Source organism: Falco peregrinus, chromosome Z, assembly GCF_023634155.1.
Source record: "Falco peregrinus isolate bFalPer1 chromosome Z, bFalPer1.pri, whole genome shotgun sequence".
NCBI lineage: Eukaryota > Metazoa > Chordata > Aves > Falconiformes > Falconidae > Falco > Falco peregrinus.
Window position 1 is genome coordinate 72,409,380 of NC_073739.1, and position 26,272 is coordinate 72,435,651.

The following is a 26,272-nucleotide window of genomic DNA, read 5'->3' on the forward strand; positions in this document are numbered from 1 at the left end:
TCTTTATCTGGAATGAATTTGAAATAAACACCTCAATGTAAAAAGTGTCACATTACAATAGAAATACTTAAAAATATTTAGTCCTATATCATTTAACCCGTCATTTCATTAATTCTGTGATATGTATTTGATAATGAAATGACTGAAGTATAGGCATAATTGGGTTTGAACCCAATTGCTATGACTGGCTGTGACAAAATTTCCCTCTTCATACATTTTTTTTACCATTTTTCCAAGAGAGTTTATTTCCTGTACAGTGCCATAATAAAAAGTATATTTATTACCAGGTATTATAATTACTGTTGAGCTCCATCTATGCTAGTAAAGGCCTCTAGGTTCAATACCAAATTTGGCAGTTTAGATCAATTTTTAAAATAAAAGTGATTTGAGACTTTTTTTTGCATGCTGACTATGCATATGCTAGATGTGTGTCCTTAAATAATTCTGTTTGTTTCTTAGACTTTAGAGTAAAAGATATGGTTGTGTGGATCATCGTTGGTGTCTTGTCGTCTCTTATATGTTTAATCATGAGCTGGACAATGGTTTTGAAAGGGTACAGGTAAGTCACCAATTTCACAATTGGAGCTGAAAATCTCAGCAAACTTTCCAAAAACAGACTTCTAACATTTCAGTCAATATCCTATAGGTTTTGTGTTCTCTTATAAACTATAAATTACAGTTATTTGACTTTAAATTCACAACTGATGAAGAGGTATTTCTGTTCTTTAGGGAGGTCAGGCTAAATTCTCGGTTGGTAAAGACATGTCTTTATTAGTTCTGACCACCCTGGTTAGCTATGTAAGTATTCTGCAAACATTGGAGTATCCCTGCTCCTGTAGAAGACATGCCTTTTGGTTTTGCCCTGATCTCCTAAAGGAAACAAGGTTGTATTATGAAATTGTCTTTCTGCCCACCTGTCTGTCAGTTCCCCAGAACACTGGCTAAATTCAATCAAATCTGAAAGAGAAAGTTGTCACAAAGATTATCACTTTTGTACAAGTCTTGCAAAAAATCTTGGCTGAGTGGAAGAAAGAGATAGAAGCTGTTGATGGAAAAGCCATCAGAAGTCAATGATCATAAATCCTGTTTAGTAATAGTCAGTTGACAGTCAAGTATGTACATACAGGCTCACTAGTCCTCCTGAACTGTGCCCCACAAAGCTGTTTCTTGGCCAGTGATGAAGTTACAGGGATACTAGAGACCCGTAGGTTAAGGGACAAAAGATAATAAAAAGACATTAGCAGTGTTACTTTTCCAGTTGAATAACTTTTGTACTGCTCTCTTCCTTATACATACATCAAAGGATACATACATAACATGAACTGTAACTGGATTTATAAATTATCTGGCTTGAGAGGTGGACGGGAAACAAAGGTCCAACAAGGAGGTATCAGATATGGGAGAAGTGTTTAAAATGTCAGTTACATTCCAAGGAAATGGGAGAAAAAATAGAGAGGTAAGAGCCATACTTACACCTTGTGTATTTGTTCTGGTTTTTTTTAGAATGATAGCCTTTATCCTACCACCAGTTCCAGGACCAAAGATAAAAGGTATAGATACACATCTGTTAGAGGTGAGTAGCACTGATAACCACAAAAAGAATTCACCATTACTTACTTTTCCAAATTATGTACTAGCAAACACTATTACCATAATAAAGTATAAACCAGCTTCAATTAATTTAATCAATGTTAAATAAGTGACACTTTTAGGTTGATCATGTGGATGGTATGTGTGAGGCAGTCTTGGCTTGCACTAGCAAGGAGGAGATTTGAGAATGGGGTTGGTGATCTCAGCTGTTCCCTGGGTCCCCACAAGAGCCAACGCCTGTGTGATCTTCCTACCAGTTCTCATGGAAGTTACTCTCCAGAGTCTCTTGCCATGCTGGGGACACAGGACATGGATGCTGTATCATTCTCCATTTCCATCTTGTTAAACCCATGAGATTCCTACCTGCTGAAAGCTCCCTAGTCCTCCCATTTTAGAACCATGAATTCTGGGATTATGGCTCCCCAGTGAGGGAACTAAAGAAATTTTCCTCTGTTCTTCCACTGTTCTCTGCAGCAGTAGAAATCCAGCTTAGGTCTAGTGATATAACTATTGAAGTATTTGTATATTAAATATGTAGGTTGCTTACAATTGTTCTAGTCAGATAAACCCTAAGGTTAACAGTGAAAAAATATATCTTATTTATGCCCTTAGACAGGAAAATCTGAAGAATTACTGAGTGCCCTTGGTTGCCATGGTTTCCCTCCAACATCAGACTGTGAGGAACTGCTGATAGAATATCTGGAGGTAGAGGACAGTGAGGATCAGCAACTCATGCCAAGCCATGGCAATGGTCATCCCAGTAAAAATGCAAAAATGATACTCAAGGAAACAGACAGTGACTCAGGCCGAGGGAGCTGTGACAGCCCTTCTCTTCTTTCTGAGAAGTGCAGGGAGTCCCATGCCCTTCCATCAACACTTCAAAGACAAGACCTAAGAGACATCCAAGAAAATAAAAGAGGAAAAAGGAGCTGGGAAACTCAATGTATAGCCTCAGAACAGAAAATACTCCTTTTTAACAATGAGAGTACAAAATCATCCACATGGCCTGCAGCTCAGTTACCTAATAATCAGCCTCCTGTGTTTGCCTACCACAGTACTGTAGATGCACCTAAGATAACACTGGGTACCACAAATGTGAACATTGCACCAGTTTTGGTGGGAAATGAAGAAAAGCATCAGTCACAATATCCTATCACTGAAACTGTCTACGATGACATGGAAAAGCAAAGAGAGATGGAAAATTTGCATTCCAAAACTGACCAAACCACAGTGCAGGTCAAACAAAGCAGACCTAATGACAAGTCACCTTTTTTGAATCCTAAACTAATGGATTATGTAGAAGTTCACAAAGTCAGACAAGATGAGGAGCCAGCAGTAGTACTGAAACATAAAGAAAATAGTGGAAAGACTGAAAAATACACTGTTCCAGGAACCAGCAAAGAATACACCAAGGTCTCAACAGTTGTGGACCATAATATTCTAGTATTAATGCCAGACTCACGCACGCAACACACATCTGTTTCTCAAGAACCTGCAATGGAAACATCTTGGAACATTCAGCAAAGTCAAGCTGAGAAAAATATGAGCTACTGTCTGACAGTTCCAAGCGAGTGCAAAAGAGAGGCCAGTGGATCAGAGTATATGGACCCATCTTCCTTTATGCCCTCCTTTAAATAATTAGTAGTTAGTACAGTACGTACTTAGTAGTTAGGTACAGTAAAACAAAACCACATAGCAAACAGTACCTTAAAAAAGCCTAGCCTCCTATGTGTATTATACAAAGAATAAAACAAACTGTGGGTTTAGGTAATAATCATGGAAGTAAACATTGAATCATTAAACATTTCTGACACAGGGAAATAAGGCAATGGGTATTACCTGCTATGAAAAATACATTGTAAGCTAATCATTCAGCACTGCAGGTCTTCTATTAGTTGATTAAACTTGAGTGAATACTGCAGATTCAACAAAGATAAAAATTGTCATGAGTCAATCAGTACACCATAGATAAATCATTGCACAACAGCATTCTCATCTACAATGTATTTTCTTCTGAACACATTCTGACACTAGATTAAGTTTTCTTTATAATTTTCCTCAATCCTTAAGAAAAAAGGAGCTGTTATATAGAAATCATAAATAAAAAAGAAACAAATTACAGTAAAATAACAAATCCTTCTAAATATATTTTTGCTTTGTTTCAATCTGACGGAAAACTTTCCATCTCGTTCATATCCCACTCCAAACAAACCTCGAAAAAAAATAGCAGGACAGTATTTTATATACTGCCTTAGTGTACATAATATACAAATCTACTGTAGTACAAGTCCATATGTTTAACAATGTATTTTTAATGGCTATTTTTCTATTATCAAAAAAAAAGCAAAGCAAAATAAAATGTTTTTAATTTCCCAATGCTATCTAGCTACTTAGGAACTTTATTGTTCCCTTCTGCTGAGAGAGCAGTAACAAGTAAAGCTACCATTTCTAGACAAAGCATAAAATTAAACTTTATACTAATTAATATGAAGTATTTTTAAACTATATTTCTAATATATTGCAGATGTATTACTATTTGAATTATAAATTATTTGTTTCACATGTTTTTATCACCTGTAATTATAAAATTAGAATAGAATCTCGGTTTTGAGAGCAAAGCTTCTTTTCCACTGAATTTGTACTCTGATGCTAATCACTAATGGAATGGTGTTCTCCTGCATCCTTAAGGCATTGCACTTTTCTTTGAGCCTGGAATGCAAGTCTGAAGTCAACTTTTTCATAATGAACTTATCAACATTAATTTTGGAATCCAGCCTCCAAAGTCAAAGATAGAAGGCATAAAGTCTGAGTCAGAGTTCTGCTGAAATAGCAGTGGGAATGAGGAAGGGAGTCCATGTACTTGGGCTGGACAGATGTCCCCGAAACAGCAGTGGGAACAGTGAGGATTCCTCATATTCCATGTAACAGAAGGCAGAATCACAATGATACTGGAATGGCTCTGAACTTTCAATGGTCCTTCCTTCTTGAAACAAAAGTTTAATTTACTCCAGGAAAGTATGACCAAGTGATGCCTGATTAAAACCTGACCAAGTATTTAGCCATTATCACTAGCTTCAGGGGAAACTGGAAACATAAGGTAAGGGAATGGTACTGTATGTGTGAAGGAAAGTGTATTTACTATAGGTAAGCTGTCTTCTGTACTTGTCCTTCCTGAACAGCTTTAAATTCCTCCAGCTTTTCATGATTTTACGCACTGGTAGCCTTCCTGCACTATCAGGTAACCTGCTGCAGACCCAGCCAAAAGAGACTTTCAGATTCTGAAGGTCCCAGGTGGCCAATCTAATTTGGCAAATCAGATTCTTGCCTTGTACCATCAGGCCATGGAATCGCTCAAGTACAGATCAGTTGAGCTGAGCTGCCTAGCCCTTCTGCTGGCAGGACTTTAGACTTCAACTAGCTACCTGTGTGTCTGTAAACATATGTGTTAGTGTATACTATAACATTTACTTTAGGCATCAGATTTCAAGTCTGCTTCCTCTACACAGGCAACATACTGCCCACTTCCAGAGCTTGATCAGAGCAATCTCATTGCTCTGCTGAATGTGTAGGGAGGTGTCTTAGATTCTTAATTCAGCCACTTATTTAACACTTGAAGACATGAAGTGGCTACTCCAGAGGGCAGCCAAATGTAAAATTTTGTTCAGTTATAGTTAACAAGACAATTTTCCGGTAGATATACTATTTGTAGTATATCTCATATATTTTCTAGAGATGCTAAAAGTACTGCAAAGAAACTACCAACTTATCTCAAATCAGGAATGTTTTGCAGGGCAGCAACTTGTGTGCATGCATGTATGTCAGTTGGTAATATACTCTTTCCGACAGAGCTTCATTTACACTTCTGTTTTCTGACTGAATCTGGCAGAGCTGTTCCGGTTCAGGCACATTCTCTTTATTTACACAAATAGCCATATCTGAGCCAAGCCGTTGTTTTCTATATCTAATGCTGCGCATAAAGGCATGCTGCTACAGGCCTTCTGTGATGCATCTTGTGATGCATAGAGGCTATAGAATCTTACCAAACCACAGCCCAAAGATTTTCCTTATGCAGTGGATTTCTTAGGGTAAAACAAAACACAGGGGATGACACTGATGCTGTAAACCAAAGAAATCAGGGGATAAGTGTCAGCAGCAGGCTGTTCCTGTCATATTGATAACTTTGGACCTGAGGCAAACAGACACAACTTTTAGCAGATTTTAAGTGTGTGATTCATCCTGACTACCTGCTGGTAACTATAGCATACCTCCAGTAATTCACACAGAAAGAGAACTGAGTGGAAGGTTTTCTATGCTTTGCCATAAAATGGTACTGAAGCTGCAAAATAGCTGTAGCCTAAATTACACTGTGAGGTGTAGATTCTCTCCCACCTTTGCTGATTAATGTCTCAATATGCCAAAGACATGGCTTTCTATGAAGGGGGAAATTCAGCCAGAGTGGAAAAGGCGCATTTGCTCATTGCTCCCAGGTAGCTAAGCTTTTTGAGGGATTTGCTAGCTAAACACAATTTGAACACAATTTTCATAAACATATTCCATTCTTTAAGCTGGACCAATCTGCAGGTTGATTATTGTTCCCTTGGATCTGATTTTATTTTCCAAAACACCTTGTTGCTCCCAAGGTGGGAGCAATACCTGAAAATGCCCTTTAACATCTGAAAGGACATCAAGAAGGGAATAAACTACTGTTCTGTAAAATCAGAATAACCTTCAGCTAAGTGTGTGGGCCTTTGGATGTTCAAATACTTCATTCTTTCTGTTTGCAACAATATTTTTGCTTGGAGCTCTTAAGAAATAGTTTTTTATAAGGAAATAGATGAGATTTTGCAGCAGTTGTACACATTGTAAAATTATGACACACCACTGGGGAATAACAGGCTGTGGACACCTCCTTTGATATATGGAGAAATGAACTATGTAACAGAATTTACCTGAGGAACAGGGATTAGCCCTCTAGCTCTTGCACTATTAGTCAACCTTCTCACTTGGAACAATTATTTGAAAAGTTTGAATGATGTTTTCAATGTCAAATTTATGCATGTGTCACTTGAAGCATGAATTACTTTTCATAGCATAAAAGCCCTAAAAGGAAGCATAAAGGCTCTTCAGAAGTAATTGATTTTATAAAATTCATGAAATCAATTTTTTTTTAATTAATTACCTTTCCTTCGGACTCAGACTAGTTTTATGAGCAGTTTTTCTTCAGTATTGACAAATATGACTCATTATCTAAATTTTGTAATTAAGACTTTTTTCCTCAGCAAAGACAGACTTGATGTATAATTTTAGTGTCTCAGTGACTTCTAAAGAAATAGGATTTATTGACGCAGGGCATGTGCTCCCAAAACTCACTGTCACATAAGACGCAGGCTTGAAGGATGATCATGATGATACTGTGTAACTACAAAGATTATATAATAAAAATGCAGCAAACTGACCTTATATAATACAAGTAAAAGGATGTATGTGTTTATAGAATAAACTGTAAAACAAATATGTAATTGATTTATGTTAGAGCAGTGAATTTTGTGCTATAGCTGATTTTGTCTCTGTTTAAATGGCTGGAAAATATACAGTTGCTTTAAATGTCATTTAAGTATTCAAAGTGTAGTGACAGCAGGTGTTCAAACTGAATAAGCAGAATGTGTGATCTCTGAAGCATTGTATATGTGGGGTTCACGTCAATGTATTTAATAATTTTTCATTAACTGTAAACAATTTGAGGTTGTTGTGCAAGGAAGCAGAAGTCATCTAAGCCAGTTGATAGATATTAGACATCTTCTACAAAGCCATAAAGACAAATGAAATGAAAAAGTGTCATCAGATCAGGCATCATATTCTCAAAAATTGCTACCTCAGATTTTTTTTTTTTTTTTTTTGCTCCCTTTAAAAAGGCAGACAAAAGCATTTTACGTTGTGTGTCAAACTGTGAATCATTCTATCAAGATTTTATAAAATCTGTAATGGTCAAATTATTTTTGTTAACTAACAGTTTGCCATGGAATCATCACTTGTCTCACACTGGTAGTACTAGGATGGGAAGTTTCAGATGTGTAGATGAAATATTTTAATATGAAAAAATAACAAAGAAAAATCCATCTTGCAGGGAAAGCATACTAACCAGCTTGGCAGCCAAGTGCCAGTTCCTTTCCTGGGCTGAAAAGTTTTTTGCCATTGCCTGTGTGTTCAGTGCTCTAGGACTGAATGGGCTGCATTGTCAGAGATGCTCTCATTCTGGAACTCAGCAATGGAACTAAGCATTTATCCGTACTTGCTATTTAGAAAGACCTGTTTTCAGCTGAGTTCCTGAGAAGTAAATCTTTAAATTCTGTCCCTAAATGAGTGAATATGGAGACTAGCCCTGCTCTCAACTATGCCAAACCCTCCAGACTCACATTCCTGTGGGTATGGAAAGATGGACTGAATTACATTAATTGGAACAATCCTGTGCCCTGCCTTGAAAACAATTTTGAAACAAATAAGGGAATTTCTTTGTCTTTTCTGTGTATGTCAAGCAGAAGATCAAAGATATATATCAAAGATAAATACAGAAATACATAATATATGGGGATAGAAAAAGCTTAATGATGGGAAGAGGGACATGGTGTCTGTGGCAGAATGGAAGAGGAGTACAGTCACTATAGGAGGTACATAGGTAGATAATGAGAGAAATCAGAGCAGATAAACATGCATTTTTCACTACAGCTGAGGACAGAGGGAGGGAGAGTGGAAAATGGAAGCAAAAGGATCAAATGTAAGAGTAGACAGGAAAAAATGAGTAGTAGAACTGAGAGGAGTGATAAATGAGTCAGTGCAAAAAAAAAGGAAGAGAAGAAAATAGTGTGATATCAGAAGTGGGGATATGCACAGCTACCTGAGACGGTCCACATAAGCAGTAAAGCCTTATTAAACACTAAAGAGTGGTAAAAAGCTGAAACCAGCTACTACAGATCAGCTATTATATACGTGTAGAAAAAGCCCTGTACATAAGAAGTTGTCATGCACTTTCTATCAGTTACAGGACTTTCTTCCACGTATCTGATGCTGGTCCTGGGCAAACAGAATGCTTGGAGAGCTAGACCCCTCATCCGATCTGCTGTTGCATTTCCTATATTTCTAAGGAAAAAAATCAAGAGAAATAAAGTGTACTACACTGTTTTTAAAAGCAACCTTCAATTAGTAAGACAGATCTACAGATGAGCGGTATTTATCCATTTACATTGTCTCACGTATATGCCTATCATTCTTAAGCATTCTTCTATTTTTTATTTATTAAAGATAATGTAATGACCTAGAAGGTCCAAGAGAAAAAAGGACTTCGTGGATACCACTAATTGGTCTCTTGGCATTTCTGGGCATTGTTTAGTTTGTATCTGTGACAATGTATCTGTTAACATTTTCCTTAATCAGAAAGTCCCTGTCTTGGTGATAGATTTGGAAAATTACGAAGTCAGGCTTAAAATACATCTATCCCATTTAAGCTAAGTTTTTAAGAGAAACTATTATAGCTGTCAAAAGTAATGAAGAAAAATACCTGAATTAGTTGTGTGACCTCTTGTAGTGCTAATACGCTAAAAGCTGGGCTTATACTCAAGACATTGGTGAGCAGAGCAGTTAGGTATAAGGAAGTCTTTTTCTGTATCTTCCTCTTTTATTTCTGGAAGGTTTAACATCCTGTTCTACTTTGTGATGCTGCTTGTCCTGGAATTTGTCTTTTTTAAAAAAAAAAAAAAAACAACGCTGCTTTTGGGTCTGGTTTTGTGAGCTGCTGGGTACCTTTACCTCGTTTTGACATCAGTACAAACGGAAAAATTTCACTTCGATTCCTAGAAAGACTGCAAAGGTCTGTTTTACAGAGTAGAATTTGTAAAGGAAGCTGGAAATCTTCATAGAAGTCACTTGTAGAACATACCCTTTCAGTAGGACAGAAAATTATATATGTCTAGGAAGAGGCAGATTTTTCTCCGTGCAGAAATATGTCCAACTGTACTTTGTAATGTTCATAATGCTGTAGACTACTCTTAATTCTCATCCCCATGTCCTTCATTCCAAAAGTAAGTGGAAACTACTGCTCAGCCACACTCACAGCTCTTGGGTTACTTTAGTGTTGTTTATTTTTCATCTTGGAAAGTTGTTTTTTTTTCTGACTATAAAAAACATTCATCATCTGGAATAACACAACCATCTGTTCCATATATGCATTATATTGCTGAGAGATACTCAGCACTATCTGGGCTTCTGAAATCTTTATATTGTGCTTCATATTTTTTTTAGTCATTGTGTAAAATACAGCAGTACAGAGGGTGCTGATCTGAAAAAGTACCACCCAGAAAAAATTTGTCACCAGCCATTAACTAATTGCATTTGTTCAAATTTCTGTCATGGCATTAAGTGCAGGGAACAGTCTGTAGAACCTCCTTGCCTTATTGTGCCAGCAATTCTCACAAAGAAACATATTTATAAATTAAATTGCATGTTCTGAATAATATGCAGAATAAACGGTATACTTCCCAGCAGAGAAAGAAGTGATCCAATATTTAATGCAAACTTACTTCCATTTGCATAAATCATTTCATTGCTAGCTTTGCAATACAAGCTAGGCATTTTTTCCATTACAGTTTCAGAATTTGTATGCAATCTGGAACATTCAAGTTATTGTAGTGTCATTGCTGTAGCAACAGAATTACTTGAAGCACAATTATTTTATGAAACAGATCCAAATGTTCTGTAAATTTCCAAAATTTAAAAAAAGACTATAGAAAGTAGATTTCATATGTAGTATGTACATTGGTTGGAGAATACTGGTATAAGAATAGTTACTCAGGAATTCTTCATTGTTTCTAAGTGTATCTGAAGGACAATGCTTTAAAATGCATTTTTTAAGTTCTTAATATTGAAAATGCTGGCTTTAATAAAATCTACTAGCAATTTCACTTGTAAGATCAATATCGTTTTTCTGATGGGCTTTTCAATCTTTTGTCATTGTAAAATCTTTTTGCAATGGTGTTTGCATTTCAATTTAATAGAAGTTCTTGAATAAAATTCACAAATTATAGCTTTCTCCATGAAATATAGCAGTTCCAGCATAGAATATATAAATAGGAAAAGCTAGACATCCAGCACAGTCTGCAGGCTGGGCTCGCCCTGTTCTGCATGTGGAAGGTGCTGTGACAGATGTGTTTAATGCATTTTGCATGCACTGCGCAATTGAACCAATTAGCACTGATGGCTCATGCACCAGGTCACAACTGCTGTAGTCACGCTTCTTTATGGATCTTTGTGTTGATGAAAATTATCTTCATCACTGAAATTCAGAATTTCAAGTTAGAAAAAGTAAAGTTTGATTGAGAAAGGTTGAGCATTTGGGACTCCTAAAGCATGCAAGCACTGTGGTGGTTAGCTAGCAGAAAGTACAAATCTCTGAGGCATTGCATCAGGATCAGGCAGTTTTGCTGCAAAACTGGGGCTGCCCCTCAGGGTGGGTGACATCGCCAGCCTTCTGCCTTAGGAAACAGCTAGGGTCACCAGGACCATTGTGAAATACCTTTCACTGGCAATTGCATCTAGTTAGGTGTATGCCCATTACTGTCCTAGGGAACACCATCACACATCTGTTTTTAGTATTATGGGGAACTTCTGGAGGGTCATGGAGGAAGGCAACACAGCTTCCCGCTCTTCCCACCCTTGTAGGAGGTTGTGCTAGTACTCTTTGCTAAGGAAGGGAAAAAATAAAGAAAAACAAAGGGGAAGAAATGGGTCATCAATTATACCCCTCACATTTTTCAGTTTCTCCCTAACCATCTGGCTGCATTTAAAGATAAAACCTCCTTCTGTTTCGGTTATTTTGGGGGTTTTTTCCCTTGACGAGCCGTTGTATTGCTGGCGTGCCCCACACTCACTGCCCCCAGGGGGACCCTGCGGTGAGGGGGGGTCCTGCGGTGAGCGGGCCCGGCAGTGAGGGGCAGCCCGGCAGTGAGGGGGGGGCGGCAGTGTGTGTGTGGGGGGCCTGTGGTGAGGGGGGGGGGGCCCAGCAGTGAGGGGGCCCTGTGATGAGGGGGCCCGGCGGTGAGGGGGGGGGCAGCGGTGAGGGGAGCCCTGCGGTGAGGGGGCCCGGCGGTGAGGGGGGCCCGGCCGTGAGGGGGGGCCCGGCCGTGAGGGGGGGCCCGGCCGTGAAGGGGGGCCCGGCCGTGAGGGGGGGCCCAGCCGTGAGGGGGGGGGCCGGCCGTGAAGGGGGCGCCGGCGCCCCCACGGACATGGCTGCTCGGTAGGGTACAACGCGCCCCTCGCTGCCAGCCGCCGCAGCAGCTTTTCCAGAAAATGCCTCAGGGTGGGACCGAACCGAGTTTACACCAAAGCGAACGGCAACGGCCGCCCGCGAGGCCGCGGTAACGGCAGCGCCCGGCGGCACGCGGGGCCGGCCCCCGAGGGGCGGGGCGAGGCGCGGGGGCGATGCTGCCCCGGGAGCGGGCGGCATGGCGGGGGGCCTCGGGCCGCTGCTGCGGGGCTGCGGGCGCCGGCTGGGCGGCGGTAAGGGGGGTCGGCGCGGCCGGGGGGAGGCGGCTCGGGCGGCCGCGGCCCGGCGGGGGGGGGCAGCCGCGGCCCGGCGAGGGGGGGCAGCCGCTCCGCGGGGCCGTGAGGCGCTACGGTGGCTCTTGCGGCCGGGGGGGCGGGGGCTCGCCCTCCGGGTCTGCTGCTGTGCGCGGAGCCCTGGGCGGGCCGGGGGAGGCCTGGCGGGGGTCGGCATGCCTCCCTGTAGCCCCCGGGGAAAGCGGGGGATTGACTGCAGAGCCATGTTTGTACATGGCGGGGGGGCGGGCAGAAGCCCTTTCGGTGTAACTGTAGGTCCGAAGGCAGAACTTCTCTCACTTACTAACGTCTTAGTTTATTTCTTGGGACCGGACACTGCAGATGATTAATTCGTTAGTGCTGAAAGTGGTTGTAAGGGAAGTGAGTCTGTCTCATTTATTTCAGGAAACTTTATTCTTCATTCATTTATATTTTAACGTGTTTTAGAAATTGTTTAAAACCTTAAGACATTGAAAAAAGAAATCTGTCATTCTCGGTAGAGATGTTAGGGATGCAGAAAGAGAGTGTGTTTAAACGGTAATTTTGTTTGATACCTGCTTAATCACACCTCCAGTTAAATGAAAGGTGGGACAGCGGGATGTTTGTAGGATTCTGGAGACAGGACAGGTGGCGGTGGGAGCTGCCAGGGCCCCGAGCACACCTGAGCAGCCTCCCCGGGCACAGGCCTGCAGCCCTGGAGCCCTGTGTCAGCGCAGCCCTGAGCCTCCAGCCCCTGGCCCAGCTGTGCCATGAGGGGCAGCTGCGCCACCAGTCCAGCTTCTGACCCAGTCTCCTGCGTGGACTTTGGACCTGAATTACAGCCTTGTCTCTGGCCCCATCTGCTGCTGCTCCCTGACTGGACCCCCTGGGTGGACCCTGGACCTGATCATCTCCTCCACTGACGTGGGGCACTCTCAGTGGACCTTGCTTTGCTCACTTGGTTTGGGTCTGTAGGGACTGTACTCTGCTGCCGGCGAGCACCACCAGAGTGGTGGTCACCCTGGGCTCCTGGCTTACACCCTTGTAGAGGATTCCTGCTCTTGCTGCTCCCAGAAAAGAATTTCTATTAAAACTGATTTTATTTTTTTTTAAGTCTCTTTCTGTCAAGATTAAAGTCCACATGAAACTGAAAACTGAGTTTTAGTGAATAAGAGAAGTGCCTTTTTTTTAAATCTACATATATTTTGCCTTCACAAAGATGTTAATTATTGTTTACCCTCTAAGAAAATCCCTCAGACAAGAAAAAAACAACCAACCAACCAAAGCTTGTTTTGACCATAGCTGTCATGTTTTCTGAACACGTTTATTGAGAAACTCTTTCATATGTGCACTTTGATAAGTGTTCGATAATTCTTTTACTATTTTGTAGTTGCCTTTAGGCAGCAGAAATGGAAAAGCTCTGTCTCCCCACAAGCAAAGATGCCTCCTTGCGATTTTGTACCTGAAAAATACAAAGTAAGTCATACATACTGCGCTGGATTTAAGTAAGACTGCATTATTAGATTTGAGTGATAGGCTGATCTGCAATAAATAGTGCATTAAATATTATTATAAAATTTGCTTGTTTGGGCAAACACCAATTCTGTTACAACCAGGGTATAACCTCCAGATGTACCAGTGTGACAGTAGTGAAACTTATGGCTACATTGTTGATTTGAAAAACTTTTAAGGAAGAGGTAAGTGCAGAACAGCAGACTTACTTCAAAGACTGAGTTTCAGAGGTTTGTAGAACCTTCTGCGTGCCAGAATTTCTTAAAATCTTAGTTCTGTGAACAGCCACTGTAGGCAACTGTGTAATCTTTGTGATCCACTACAGCTCCATTAGTCTGGATCTTTAGAAAGCATAAACGGATACTGACTTTTATTCCGCTCAGTCCTATCCATACGAACGTATGCGGAAGATTCGTGAAAAGAATATTTCTCCTTCACTGCGAACGTATTACAAGAAGCCATTGTTGCTGCACCAAGGACATATGCAGTGGTTGTTTGATTATGAAGGACGGAGATACCTTGATCTCTTTGCTGGAATTGTCACTGTCAGTGTTGGTCATTGTCACCCGTAAGTGTGTTACTATTTGATTTATGCTATAAAATACAGGAAGCGATACCTATGTTGGTTTGGTTTTGTTCTTCATTAGTCTGTGACACTGAGCTTAAGACCAAAATATAATTCATTGAATTGTCATGTATCACTTATATTAAGGTCAGTTGCCACAGTGTTTTGAAGAATTCATTAGTTTTGTCTACTTGTTCATCCGTCTGGCGAATGGTGCAGTGTCTGCATTTTCAGGATTAATAATGGATAGGTGTGTGCATGTATGAATGCACACCTGTGTAGAATTGAATCCCTGTGTTTCTTCTTGTGCTATGTGCAGGAAAGTAACTATGGCTACCCAGAAACAGCTTGCTCGCCTGTGGCACACCACTAATATCTACATGCACCCAGCAATCCAGGAGTATGCTGAAAAGCTAACTTCTCTTTTCCCAGATCCACTTAAGGTACTTTGCTTCTTTCAGGAGCGGGGCTGGTGAAGGGGGTGTCTTTATTTATTAAATAAACAAATGAGAGCCACAATATGTATGGAGAAAAGACGTGTATGGGGACTACAAATTGTCCGATAAAGAGAATATAATGACCCTCAGGGCCTTTTCTTTCGACCCAGATGTAGACAACCATAATATCCCAAGCCCAAGTTCTGTTTGTTCTCTCCCTCCAGTTGTCACTGTGAAGGGGCAGCATTGGCAGCTTAATAATTACTGAGGGAACTAAGATGTTGACTGTTCTTACACGTAGCCAACTTTGATTTGCTTGATCTCATGAAAACTCACAGTGAAAATTATTTGACAGTACTTTCTGTAGTGAGCTTTAATGGCATTTAAATAAATAAACCACATAAATATCATGTTTTGTATGCTCAGAAACAGGAAGAAAAGATATTTGTTTTGCTTTCAGGTAAAATAATGGTGATAGAATTGGGCTACTAGAAGAGTATGAAGCTATCGTAATCTTAAAAATGGAAGGAGAGTTAAAAATAAAATTAAAATGTAAAGCAGCTGCGTAGTTTAAGCAGTGGAGAATCTCAGTCACTTCTGAAAATGAACTTTAAAAGCATTGACAGTAGAATTTGAGCTGTTTTCAAATCTGAAAACTTGTATTCAGGATATCCTCTTAATCATCATCTGCTCCCAGTAAGCAAACTCTGCTTACCGCTTCTGTTCCACAGTTGTGTCTGTGTATGTCACTCCTAGTAACTAGCATGCAGGGACACTGTACAGCCCTTTTTATCTGTGTTAAGGTTATTTCTATTCAGTCCTGCCCAGTTTGACCCAGATGCTTTCATTTTTATTTGAATCACTGTTCCATCTTAGGAAAACCTGAAGGCTCCAACTCAATGTTACAGATTTTCTGTACTCCCACTGAGTAGATCAGCTTGATCTTAGTTCTCATCTATACTGTATAGGCAACACTAAGTTTATTGCGGTGAAGTCACCTTGTGGTAGTGATGGGTTATAGCTCATAATGTTAACAAGTTACATGCTCTGATGCCAAACAAGAAGGTTGTGCACTGTGCTGATCCTAAGCATTCTCCTGTAGGTGGTTTATCTAACCAACTGTGGGTCAGAAGCCAATGATTTGGCTATGTTCATGGCAAGGCTATATACTCGTAACTTCGACATCATCTCTTTCAGGTAATGGTGATAGATCTTTACAAAACTTATTTGTGTATGTGATCAGTGTCTATATGCCTAAACCAAGAAAAAAGAGAGGACTCTTTAACGCCAGTTCTGCTGAGGAGAATGCTATAAAATTATTTTATATGCAAAGCAGAGTAAAACAGAAGTTGAAGACTTGATACATATATTAGGACTAGGTTGCATACAAAACACAACCTGCAGTTTTTGCATTTTTTACTTAGAAAAAGGTCTGGTCTCTGTGTTCAGGGTGTGCTTTGGTGGACCTTCATTCATGGGCAGAACGGACTTCAGCAACTCCTAGTTTCTTCTGTTGTTCTATATCTGTGGTGCCCCTGTTTGTGAGGGTACAGAGCTACCTCTGGAATACTGGTGCGGTGAACCATGGCTCTGGCTGAAGGCTAACCTGGTGGAAGAATTTGTTTTGATGAGTTTGTTCTGTTGCCTTGTTTTTCTGCCAGATCCCTGAACCATAGTTCACTTCACAGGTACACAGACAGCTCTTCTGGCCTAAGAACAGAGGTGGTGCAGGGGTGAGTGCTGTATAAGGACAGTGTAAGCAGCTCTCTTTACTCTGCATCCCAGGTGGCCTCAAATATTAGAATAAAAGGCCTCGTTATGAAGAGCTGTATTTTTATGTTACTCTGTTCCACAGAACATTGGGTACCCAACTTGTTTGTATATTCTCATTAATGAACTTTTAATTTCTGTATAGAACTGGCATCAAACCAGCATGTAGTTCAATGACTGGCAGCATCTGTTGGAGAGAGCAGCAGTTCCCAAGATTCAAAGAACAGAGATGTTTGCCCTGTAGGGCTCAGGTGCTACAGCAGAACTTTTTGAGGCACTGTCTGAACTGCTGTTGGTTCCAGTCATTGTTCTCTTCTCCTTGCAAACATTACCTAATGATTTTAACATTTGAAATTTTGGGAAACCAGTACAGATGGGCAGTCTTGGATCTTCCAGAACCAGAGCAAAAAATGGCAGTAGGAATCTTCTTGGGTTTAGTGTAACCATGCAAATTTTCCCCAATAATTTGTAGCTCAGAAGCACGCCTTGTCAGAACTAATATTGCTACAGTCTCTTCTTGGAAATGAGTGGTGTTCATGTGCTTGCTTTGTTTGTACAGAGGAGCATACCATGGAGGCAGCCCTTACACGCTGGGATTGACATCTATTGGTCTTTATAAGCATGGTGTTGCCAATGGCTTTGGCTGTTCAACAGTGAGATTTTTATTATTTTTTTTAAATCATCTGGGTAACAAACAGTTTCTTTGAATATTTCAACAATTAGTATGTTTTCTGTCCTCAAAGCACTTTATGGTTCACTAACTAAACTGCAGTGTAGTTGTTCCTGCTGTGTAAGCACAAGAACCAGAGTCCCCTTTCCTTCTCCATGTAGTCACTTCTGCTAATTTAGAGTCAGGACAGCCATAACATGCATGGTCATGATTTACAGTTCTGTAGTCATGCATGGTGCTTGCATGGAAGTCTATGAAAGGTGCAAAATAATAACGCTTGGAACCCCTTTCTCAAATTCTTTTGGCAAATTTGTGCAAAGCTGCTTTCAGCTGGTCTGAAGCAGATCCTCCCCTGGAATGAAAGAAACCAAAACCCTGTGGTGGCCCCCATTTACACAAAACAGGAGACATATCTGTTAAGGAGATCCACTGGGGATAGATGGCAACACGTTATCTCCCTGCCTTTGAACAGATGGGAATGATTTCCTGTCTGCTAGAAGATGGCTTTGGCTGCTCTGATCTGTACTGATGATAGCCAGTGCTGTGGCTGAGCTATAGGAAGGCTCCTTTATAGCAGCCTCTCAGCCTGGCTCAGTGAATGAGGTCATGTAGTAGTTGATCAGCAGTTAGGATTAGAAGGCTGGAGTTCCAAAGTTCCAGCTTGTAATTACTGTAACAGACCTGCCTGCCTCCCTGTATTCTGCAGATTTTTATCATACATTGGATTATTGAAGTACTACCAGCAACTCTAAAAATGTTGCTATGAATCTTAGATAACCAAAAGTGCTGACTAATTTAAAGAACAACACAAAGGAAATCAGCCAAGTGACTATTGCTGGAGTAGTCTAAACTTGTTGGTTCCAAAACTGTCTCTGTTCTACCATTTATTGGGAGGGAAGTTTGGTGTGATTCCACAAGTGTTCTTCAGAGAAATTGCTTGAACTAGGTATGTCCTTTGACTCTTAACAGATGCTTTTTAGGTTTTTTGATTTGTCATCCCTAAGTATGATCAAAACATCTCTTAGAAAGGTGTCATCAAATCCATAGCTATTTCTCTTATGCTTGACAGACAATGTTACCAGATGTGTTTCGTGGCATATGGGGAGGCAGCCATTGTAGAGATTCTCCAGTGCAAACTGTTCGAAAATGCAGCTGTTCAGAAGGTTGGTCAATGGCAAAAAATATTTGGCTTTTAGATTAGAGAATACTAGAGAGCTATGGAAATAGGTTATGTTTATCTCCTCAAGAAAGGTAGACCTCTAGTTAGGATTTGCAAGGGCAACCAAAGAAAATATTGCAGAGAATCTCAGGCACCTGCTTTCCACAGAGAAAAATTTGGGGCAGGTGACACCCACATCATATTGTCAGATTTCTTAAAATCCCAACCTTTTTCCAGCATTTGTCATGATCAACTGTGGAAGCTGTGGAACTCAGTTTTAGCACATCTGGAAGAACAGAAATGTTCATTGCTGTTTTCTGCTGTTTCTGAAGTTTTGACAGCTCTCCAGAGTTTGTTTTGGAGTAATATGAATAGTAAGGACAACCTGAAGCCAGTGATAGGCGGAAAATCTTAAATGAGGCAAAACATACCATGCGCAGCACAATGTGAAAACTTCTCTGCTGCTCTCATTAACAGCCATGACAGTAATTTTTTTCCACTGTTTCAACAAGCATTCTTTAGTATTTCAGTTCACATGCATACATCACAGGTTTTCTTTTAGCTTTGCCCTCCGTAGTGAGTGGGAACATTAGGTGTACTAATTGCTCTGTTCTTTATTTCAGTATAGACTGATAGGCAGCTGTATCCTCCAGAATCCTCATACCTGCACTAACCTGATGATTCCTTACGTCTTATGCTGATGTTTATTAACCCTTGAGAAAATGTCTGTTTACTCTTTCGGCTGATGTAGGTGATACACAAACGCTTCCCCAGAGTTACAGCTTCCTGACCTGTATAATGTGTAACACTGTCTGGTAGCTTTGCCTTGCTGTTTTGGAACTGGCGTTCCTTAGTGTAAATAGTTTAAGAGAAAGTAAGGGACACTCTCCTTTAATGTTTAGCCTTTTATTGTGTATTTGAAAGGTGGTATTTATCATGCAGTCAGATAATACTTGGTGCTTAGATGTGTCATTTCATGTTTTGAAGCTAACTTTGTGTAATTTTAAGTAAATTTATTTTAAACTGTTTCCCCTGTAAACAGGTGTATGTCATGCAAACAACCAGTACATTGAACAGTTCAAGGATACTCTGAATACCTGCGTGCCAAAGACAATAGCTGGATTCATCGCTGAACCAATTCAAGTAGGTAGTTTGCCACTTCTGAATTGTGATAGCACAAATAGGGTGAAACACTCAAATCTGATATTCTTTAGCTACATCCTAAACATAGACTTCTGATTTTTATTATTTTTTTGGTGATGCCTTAAACACCTTCTGTATCTGAAAGAATGGATGCAGTCTTCAAATTTCAGCTTTTGTCACTGATTTCAATGGAGCTGGAATTTTGCTTGTGAAGTTAAACAGAATTATGATTAAACATACACATTTCTTCTGCATGTTGTTTAGTTTCTAATACCTTCTTCCAAATTTCATACTGCTTTTCTCTTTACTGTTTCTGTAAACCATAACTCAATCCCCCTTCCACCTCTTCCCAGCCATGTTGTCCACTATATTTTTAGGAGCTCTCCAGCAAGTGGTGGCCACAGGAGTCATTTTGTTGGTGCTTCACTGTAGTTTCAGAACTGCTGTGTATGTGGGTCTTAAATAGGAAGAATGGAGAATATATCCCAGGAACAAAAAAGGCAAGAAAAAAAGTGAGGATTGTGACCACAGAGAATATTGGAGCTGTTTTCTGGTTTTGCTATCTTCTAAGCTTTTACATACGTAAGTCTAAGAAGCCATTGCAGTCCAGGTGTAGAGTGGAATTTCTGATGCAAATGAAAACTGGCAAGGTGAACAGAAATTGAGGAAACAAACATTTTAAACAAATTAACCAAAGAAGGGGTGTGAATTCTCTTGTTAACTTTGTTGATCACAGTTTCTGGGTTTCTTAGTGTGTAGGTTTTCAAGGTACTTGTTTTGGCAGTTTGTCCTTAATCAACTCTGTCTTACAGTGATGGCACAGTATGGCCTGACATTTATACCAGCACAACTAACGGAACAGCAAACTGCGCTGTGGAATGGGAATGAGTGACCTGAGCAGGAACTTTCTGAAGCAGTTCCAGTGCTGATGCCAGAAACTTGAGACAACAGTCTTGCTGTTACCTGAGGGCTGCTGCTACTTTTTTTCTTATTGTAGGATAGTCACACAGTGGAACTCCTGTTTCCTTCTCTGTTCCTGAAGACATTGTCTTTCTTGTCTTGGCAGGGTGTTAATGGAGCTGTTCAGTATCCAAGAAGTTTCTTACAGGAAGCTTACCAGCTAGTACGGGAAAGAGGGGGCATTTGTATTTCAGATGAAGTGAGTTGGGTTTTTTACGTAAGAGCTCTAGAGTTTGGGTACCTCTGAAAGTCATCTTAAAAGAATCCAAGTGAAGGCAGACTGGGAGCCTGGAAATAATCTAAATGAAATGCTACACACTTAATAGCTTAAGTTTAACACAGTGTATCTTTTCAAGTGTAGGAGCCTCCCGGTTTTTACTGCCTTTATTCTGCTATGTGGTATTCTGATTTTAGATGCAAGTAATGTTAGTAGCAGACTTCAGTCCTTACCTTTTGGGACCAGTAAATTTACACAAATATGCAGCTAATAAACGTCAGCTGTGATGTGAGGTTTGTCACAGTAACATTTCCTGTTATGAGTGGTGTTGGCATACATAAGCTCTAGAAGGGAGTTGATCGCTGTACCTCTGCAAATACATTTTAGAAATAGTACCTGCTTAGCTAAAGCTATTTTGAAATAGTAGCAAACACTTCAAAGTGATGGTGATAGTACCTCAAGCATTGCAGCAGTAGAAATCAGCGATTGTGGGGTTGCATTGGAAATGTGATAAGCAACTGCATTTCCTCTCTGTTTTGAAATGGAAGTTGCAGCTCATTTGTGCATCTCGCCATGCCTAAGACATGGTGACATGTCGTCTTCTTCATACAGGAAAAACCCCGTTACAATAAACAGTATTTTGCAAAGCTGTCTGAATAAGGGTCCTAATATAAGTTGATTCTAGATGTAGTTGCAGTTCAGTGCAAATCAGTAACAACAGAAAGACAAGAAAAAGAAACCATGTTGTAAAATGTGAGAAAGTGATGGTCGTTTTCATGGATTTTTCTTTTGAAAGGTACAGACAGGGTTTGGACGGACAGGCAGCCATTTCTGGGGGTTTCAGACACATGATGTAGTCCCTGACATTGTTACTTTGGCAAAAGGAATTGGTAATGGCTTTCCAATGGCAGCTGTTGTTACAACAAAAGGTACAAGTGTTCTGTTCTGCTAAGAGTTACAACAGAGCAATTACAAAATGCACGATACAGTAATTACTTACTGGAGAGATGTGTGTTCAAACAGCTGAGCTTTATTAATAATCTTTGTCTCAATCTCTTTTGACAAATGAATTGGGTTCTTATTACTCACTTGTTTTCCTAAGTGCTGTGCTATACCAGTGCAAAGTGTTATTTAAATGGGGTCAGTTGTATAACTGAAGCAGGGATGACCTTGTGAGTCATTGGTAGAGCTGGTAATAGATCCTGCAAATTCTCACTGAATTCACTGTTTCACTAATCGATGTACTGAAACACATAAGGCAGCATGTTAGCCAACTACTTGATTCATACAAATGACTGGCTGAATCTAGTGAAGAAAACTTGTAGAAGGCTGTTTAAGGGGACAACAGCATATGTAAGAAGTGTGACTTTTTTAAAAAAAGTCTGTTGTCTAGCAGATGCTAAAAGTATAGGTTTTGGAAATAGTAATATTTTGCACAGACTAATTGCAGGGGGGAAAAAAACCTTCCTATGGCATTGTCTCCAGCAGAATCAGTGTTAAAGCACAGCAAATTTAACTTAACAGTTAAGTTAAAGCAGATAAGTACTGTTACCAAACATAAGGCACCTGTAAGAGTAATCAGTGTTGTTCTTTTTCTTTTAGAGATTGCAAGTTCCTTGGCTCAAAACCTTCACTTTAATACATTTGGAGGAAGCCCTTTGGCCTGCGTAGTCGGAGCTGCGGTTCTTGATGTAGGGTGAACGTTGTATAAATTTATATATCTCACAGTTTTTCTTGTAAGAAAAGATGAGAAATGTTTACATTTATTTTTACTATAAAGTTATACGTGGTCAATTTTTTAAACTGTATGAAACACATAAACATATGCAGGTATTGTGCATAAATGGCCAATGTGCCCCATGTATAGGAAAAACTCCTGATTAGTTCCATTGCAAAATTTGCATCCCTCTAGCAAGAATAGGAGTCCTCTAATCATGTTTTCAGAATCATCTTTCATTTTGTCCCTTATGTTCTTTGCTTTATTAATAGAAATGTAGGAAAGCATTTTCTCAAAAGCCTTAGCTAACTTTGTCATAGGACTATGCAAATCCTCAGCTAAACCACATTTATTCTCTGGCATATGTGCTTAACAAAATTGTTTTACCTCCACAGCTTTTACCTTATACCTAAAAACCCTTAACAGCCAGATAGTTAAAAATGTTTAAGGTCAGAATTCCTTTAAAAAAAAAATGCCTCATGACAAAGACAATAGAAAAATTTGCAATATATTTCACTTAATAGCCAGCAGAAAATCAGTCCGTGGGCAGTAGGTCACCATTTAATTAGTCTTTACCATATACAGATCATTTGTCCTTGAATCTCACTTTATTACAGCAGATACTTTTTCTATTCCTGTTACTTTCCTGAGTGTTTTGGGGCTTTTTAAAAACTGTTCTGTAAAATGGCTGATCACATAACTGATTTTGAAAAAACAGTTGCAAATAAGAAGGCCTGAACCCATGTTTTGGGTTTCTTTGGCTGTGGAGTAACTTGGAGCCTGGATCTGAAGTTAAGTCGAAGGAGGTTGTCAGAGTCAGGAAGAAAAAAAATTGAGTTAAAAGAAAAGAAAAAGGAGAAACACCCACTTTAACTACTGCAATTGTATTTTTTGTTTTTTTCATGTCAATTTTCTTACGTTAGATACTAATTTCATAAAATGGTTTGTGCGTGTCAGTGTCAGTCTGGCTGCATGTCAGAACTATATTAAGGAGAGTAGGTTAAGTAACAAAAAAAAGATTGTGATTAAAAAGCATGGTGTTGATTAATCTAATTAAAACACTCAAGTTGTTCCCAAAAAGGCTGCCTAGTATACGTAGGTATGCCTTGTCAAATTATGTCCTTCTCGTGATACCGAGAAAGAATTAAAATATTTCTGGTAAGATTTTGAAAATAATGCTTGTGGTCAGGTATTTTTCAGTTATGACTATATGTGAGTGTGAATTACTGGATTACGTTTATGGAGTAATAAGGAAAATGTGAAAAACACCACAGCAACGTCGAAATACTATGTTCAATTGTACTGTGATACCGTTAAGAGGACTGTAAGAGAAGAAAAATGTAAGAACCATAGTGGTGAAGGAACACAGTCTGCAAGGAAGTGAAATAAACATGTAATGAAGCTGAATATGGATTAACTGTATTGGAAGCTTTTCCTGCAACACATAGTACATCATTTTAAACAGGCTATTGAAGAAGATGGTCTACAAAAAAACAGTGAGGATGTGGGAACATACATGCTGCTCGAGTTGGCTAAATTACGGGATAAATTTGAGATTGTTGGAGATGTCCGTGGCAAGGGACTTATGATTGGAGTAGAAATGGTGACAGATAAGGTTAGTGATTTACTTATATTCCTTTCAATTTACAGTGCCATCAAAAGTTTTATCTCATTTTATTTCAGTTGAAATAATGGGAAGATTTTCTATTAAAAAACAGCTAGTGAAGTGACAAAACACTGCTGTGGCTAAAAATGAGCCAGAACGTTCCAGCATTTCAAATATTTCACAAGTTTTGAGTAAGCAGTGACTTGGGTACCTTAACTGTATAAAGCCATCTTAGAAAGCAGGTGAATTATTCAGTTAATGCTTTCAGCCAGAGATGGGGGTAAGATTTATTGGAGAGACTGGAATATACATGTTTTTCATAGAACTAATTTAGCGTATCCAAGTGAAATGTGATGTTTGCTTCCCTTAGGACAGTCGCCACCCTCTTCCAGCTGAAGAAATTGATCAGATCTGGGAGGACTGTAAAGACATGGGAGTTCTGATCGGCAGAGGAGGACTGTACAGTCAGGTACCAAACCTCTGGTTATACATAAACTGTATTTATTTCCTGTCCGAGTTAACTTCAGTTTAGTAAATAAACTAGAAAACATATACTCCTAGGAACTATCTCTGTTAAATTTTGCTTATTTTATAAATTGGGCAGGAGCAGTTTGATTCTTTTCAAGTATGCTGAACTAGCTCTAAGCTTGGAGTTTTCCTTTAGAAGGACAACTTCCCCTGGAAAGCGATGTACTATAGCCTATGTAAATTAGAAGAATATTCAGGCTTGCTAAGTCTTGGCTGCTCTTCAGGTTATTCCCTGACCTGTGGGTACAGAACAAGTTTGGTTTTGCTAGTTCTTTTAGTCTGGAGAGCTGGTAACATTCTACCTATATAGGCAATTAAAACAGAGTTGTTAACAGCAAGTTCAGCAACGCAGCACTGAAGTGAGAGTCGCACGTGAATAGGCATTAGTCCACACCAGCTGAAGATGCAGCATGCTGTGCGCAGCGCGCCGGGTCACCAGCCTTCTTACAGCAGTGAGCTAACAGCAGAGAATCGCCTGAGGGCTGGTCGGGTCAGTGAAGCTCTCTGACACAGAGGAAGCAGCTTTTGCATGAGATGAACAGACAGTGGCTAAAATAAATAGGACATGGCATCGTTCACCTCATTGATTCTTCTGCAAGTCACAGACCAGAACATGGGTAGCAGGCTGCACCTCACAAGTCTGGTAAAATGCAATTTCTGTCTTACAAGACTGCTGTTTGTGTCAGTGTTCACTTCATTTGGGGCTGTGCATGGAATAATAAGACCATTATTCCACTCTTGCTGCATCAACTGCTGTGGTATGATAACAGAAAAATTTAAACTGAAAGATTAAGAATCTTACGGAATATAATTACTCTTGGAAACATCATAATATTGATCATGCATTTGGACGTAAGGACCTACCTTCTTGACAGGTTAAACTATGCATATATCCCTTCCTGATCAACATACATTCAAGCTATAGTATATATATATATATATATAGTATATATACCCTAACTGAAAGTTGGCATTCAGTGATTCTTTCATAATACGCTCTCTTAGAAGCCTTAAAAAAAGCCTGTAATACAACAGCACATCAGCTGATGCAGTGCAAGAGGCTGCTACTCTCAGTAGAGATTTCTTTTTCCCTGTGGCAAAGTTACCAGAAAGGAAAATACATCTATGCCTCTGTTCTTAGTACAATCCCATCTAAGGTTTTACACTAGCGCTGTCTGGAGTAAGAGCTGCAAGCGTGACCTGCTCTAGTCAGGTCTCTTTTGGAGGCAGTTGCTTTGTCACAGGAGTCAAGTGGGGAATTGGATGTAGTCAAGTCCAAAATTGCCCCACTTCGGAGTGCATTTATCAGAAGCCTCAGTCCCTGCTCTGCTGTTCTCCTCCTACATTACAATTTCTCATGCTTCTGGTTAGATTCTTTTAGGCAGAAGGTGAGTGCTGACCTAGATAGGCTGCTAGAAACAATGTCCTTTCCGTACAATTTTAAGGATTTCTTTGTCTTTTTTTTCCCTCTATCAGACATTTAGAATTAAACCTCCTATGTGCATTACTAAAAAGGATGTCGACTTTGCTGTGGAAGTATTTCATACTGCTTTACAGAGACACATGGAAAGAGCAGCTGCAAAATAGGCTTGTTTCCTTACATGAGACACATACAGAACCCCTGATACTTGCCATCCTGGCTCAGCATTGTCTACACTGGATGAGAAAATCATAAGATGAAGATTAAACACTTGTTTGTAAGAGCACAGATCAGTGTTTAATAAAGAATATGCTCTAATCAGTTTTGTAACCGTGTAGTTCAGGTGTACAGTGGTGGTCTGTATTAATCTGCACACCTGTTCTACCATCAGTATAAAAAGCCCCGACCGGATTAA

At 39.9% G+C, this 26,272-nt stretch overlaps 2 protein-coding genes across 12 annotated transcripts in view; both read left to right on the forward strand.

Moving 5' to 3' along the window:
• PRLR (prolactin receptor) overlaps positions 1-10,541 on the forward strand; it is a 122,937-nt gene extending 112,396 nt beyond the window's left edge. For all 9 annotated transcript variants that reach the window (XM_005230393.3, XM_027797174.2, XM_027797175.2 and 6 more), the window contains 3 exons: positions 460-559; positions 1,504-1,573; positions 2,203-10,541. In XM_005230393.3, coding sequence (XP_005230450.1) covers positions 460-559; positions 1,504-1,573; positions 2,203-3,228 — 1,196 coding nt within the window. In that variant the 3' untranslated portion in view covers positions 3,229-10,541. The remainder of the gene's footprint in view (positions 1-459; positions 560-1,503; positions 1,574-2,202) is intronic.
• A 1,529-nt stretch (positions 10,542-12,070) lies between these two features.
• AGXT2 (alanine--glyoxylate aminotransferase 2) lies at positions 12,071-26,175 on the forward strand. 3 transcript variants are annotated; one of them, XM_055790775.1, is made up of 14 exons: positions 12,071-12,135; positions 13,544-13,629; positions 14,049-14,233; positions 14,550-14,673; positions 15,770-15,864; positions 16,997-17,090; positions 18,177-18,270; positions 19,309-19,409; positions 20,476-20,568; positions 21,383-21,515; positions 22,189-22,277; positions 23,769-23,918; positions 24,280-24,378; positions 25,914-26,175. In XM_055790775.1, exons 1-14 carry the CDS (start codon positions 12,081-12,083, stop codon positions 26,022-26,024), a joined length of 1,509 nt encoding a protein of 502 aa, XP_055646750.1. In that variant the 5' UTR covers positions 12,071-12,080; the 3' UTR covers positions 26,025-26,175. The 3 variants fall into 3 exon arrangements, with proteins under 3 accessions (XP_055646750.1, XP_055646751.1, XP_055646752.1); XM_055790776.1 differs by lacking the exon at positions 20,476-20,568; XM_055790777.1 differs by lacking the exons at positions 15,770-15,864; positions 16,997-17,090.
• Positions 26,176-26,272: the final 97 nt, after the last annotated feature.

What these genes read in the sequence shown, in the direction of transcription:
- AGXT2 (XM_055790775.1), top strand. Translation starts at nt 12,081, where the DNA reads ATGGCGGGGGGCCTCGGGCCGCTGCTGCGGGGCTGCGGGCGCCGGCTG. An exon ending in TTGTACCTGAAAAATACAAA is followed by an intron (nt 13,630 to 14,048) that starts GTAAGTCATACA and finishes TATTCCGCTCAG; the next exon opens with TCCTATCCATACGAACGTAT. An exon ending in AGCTGTTGTTACAACAAAAG is followed by an intron (nt 21,516 to 22,188) that starts GTACAAGTGTTC and finishes TTTTTCTTTTAG; the next exon opens with AGATTGCAAGTTCCTTGGCT.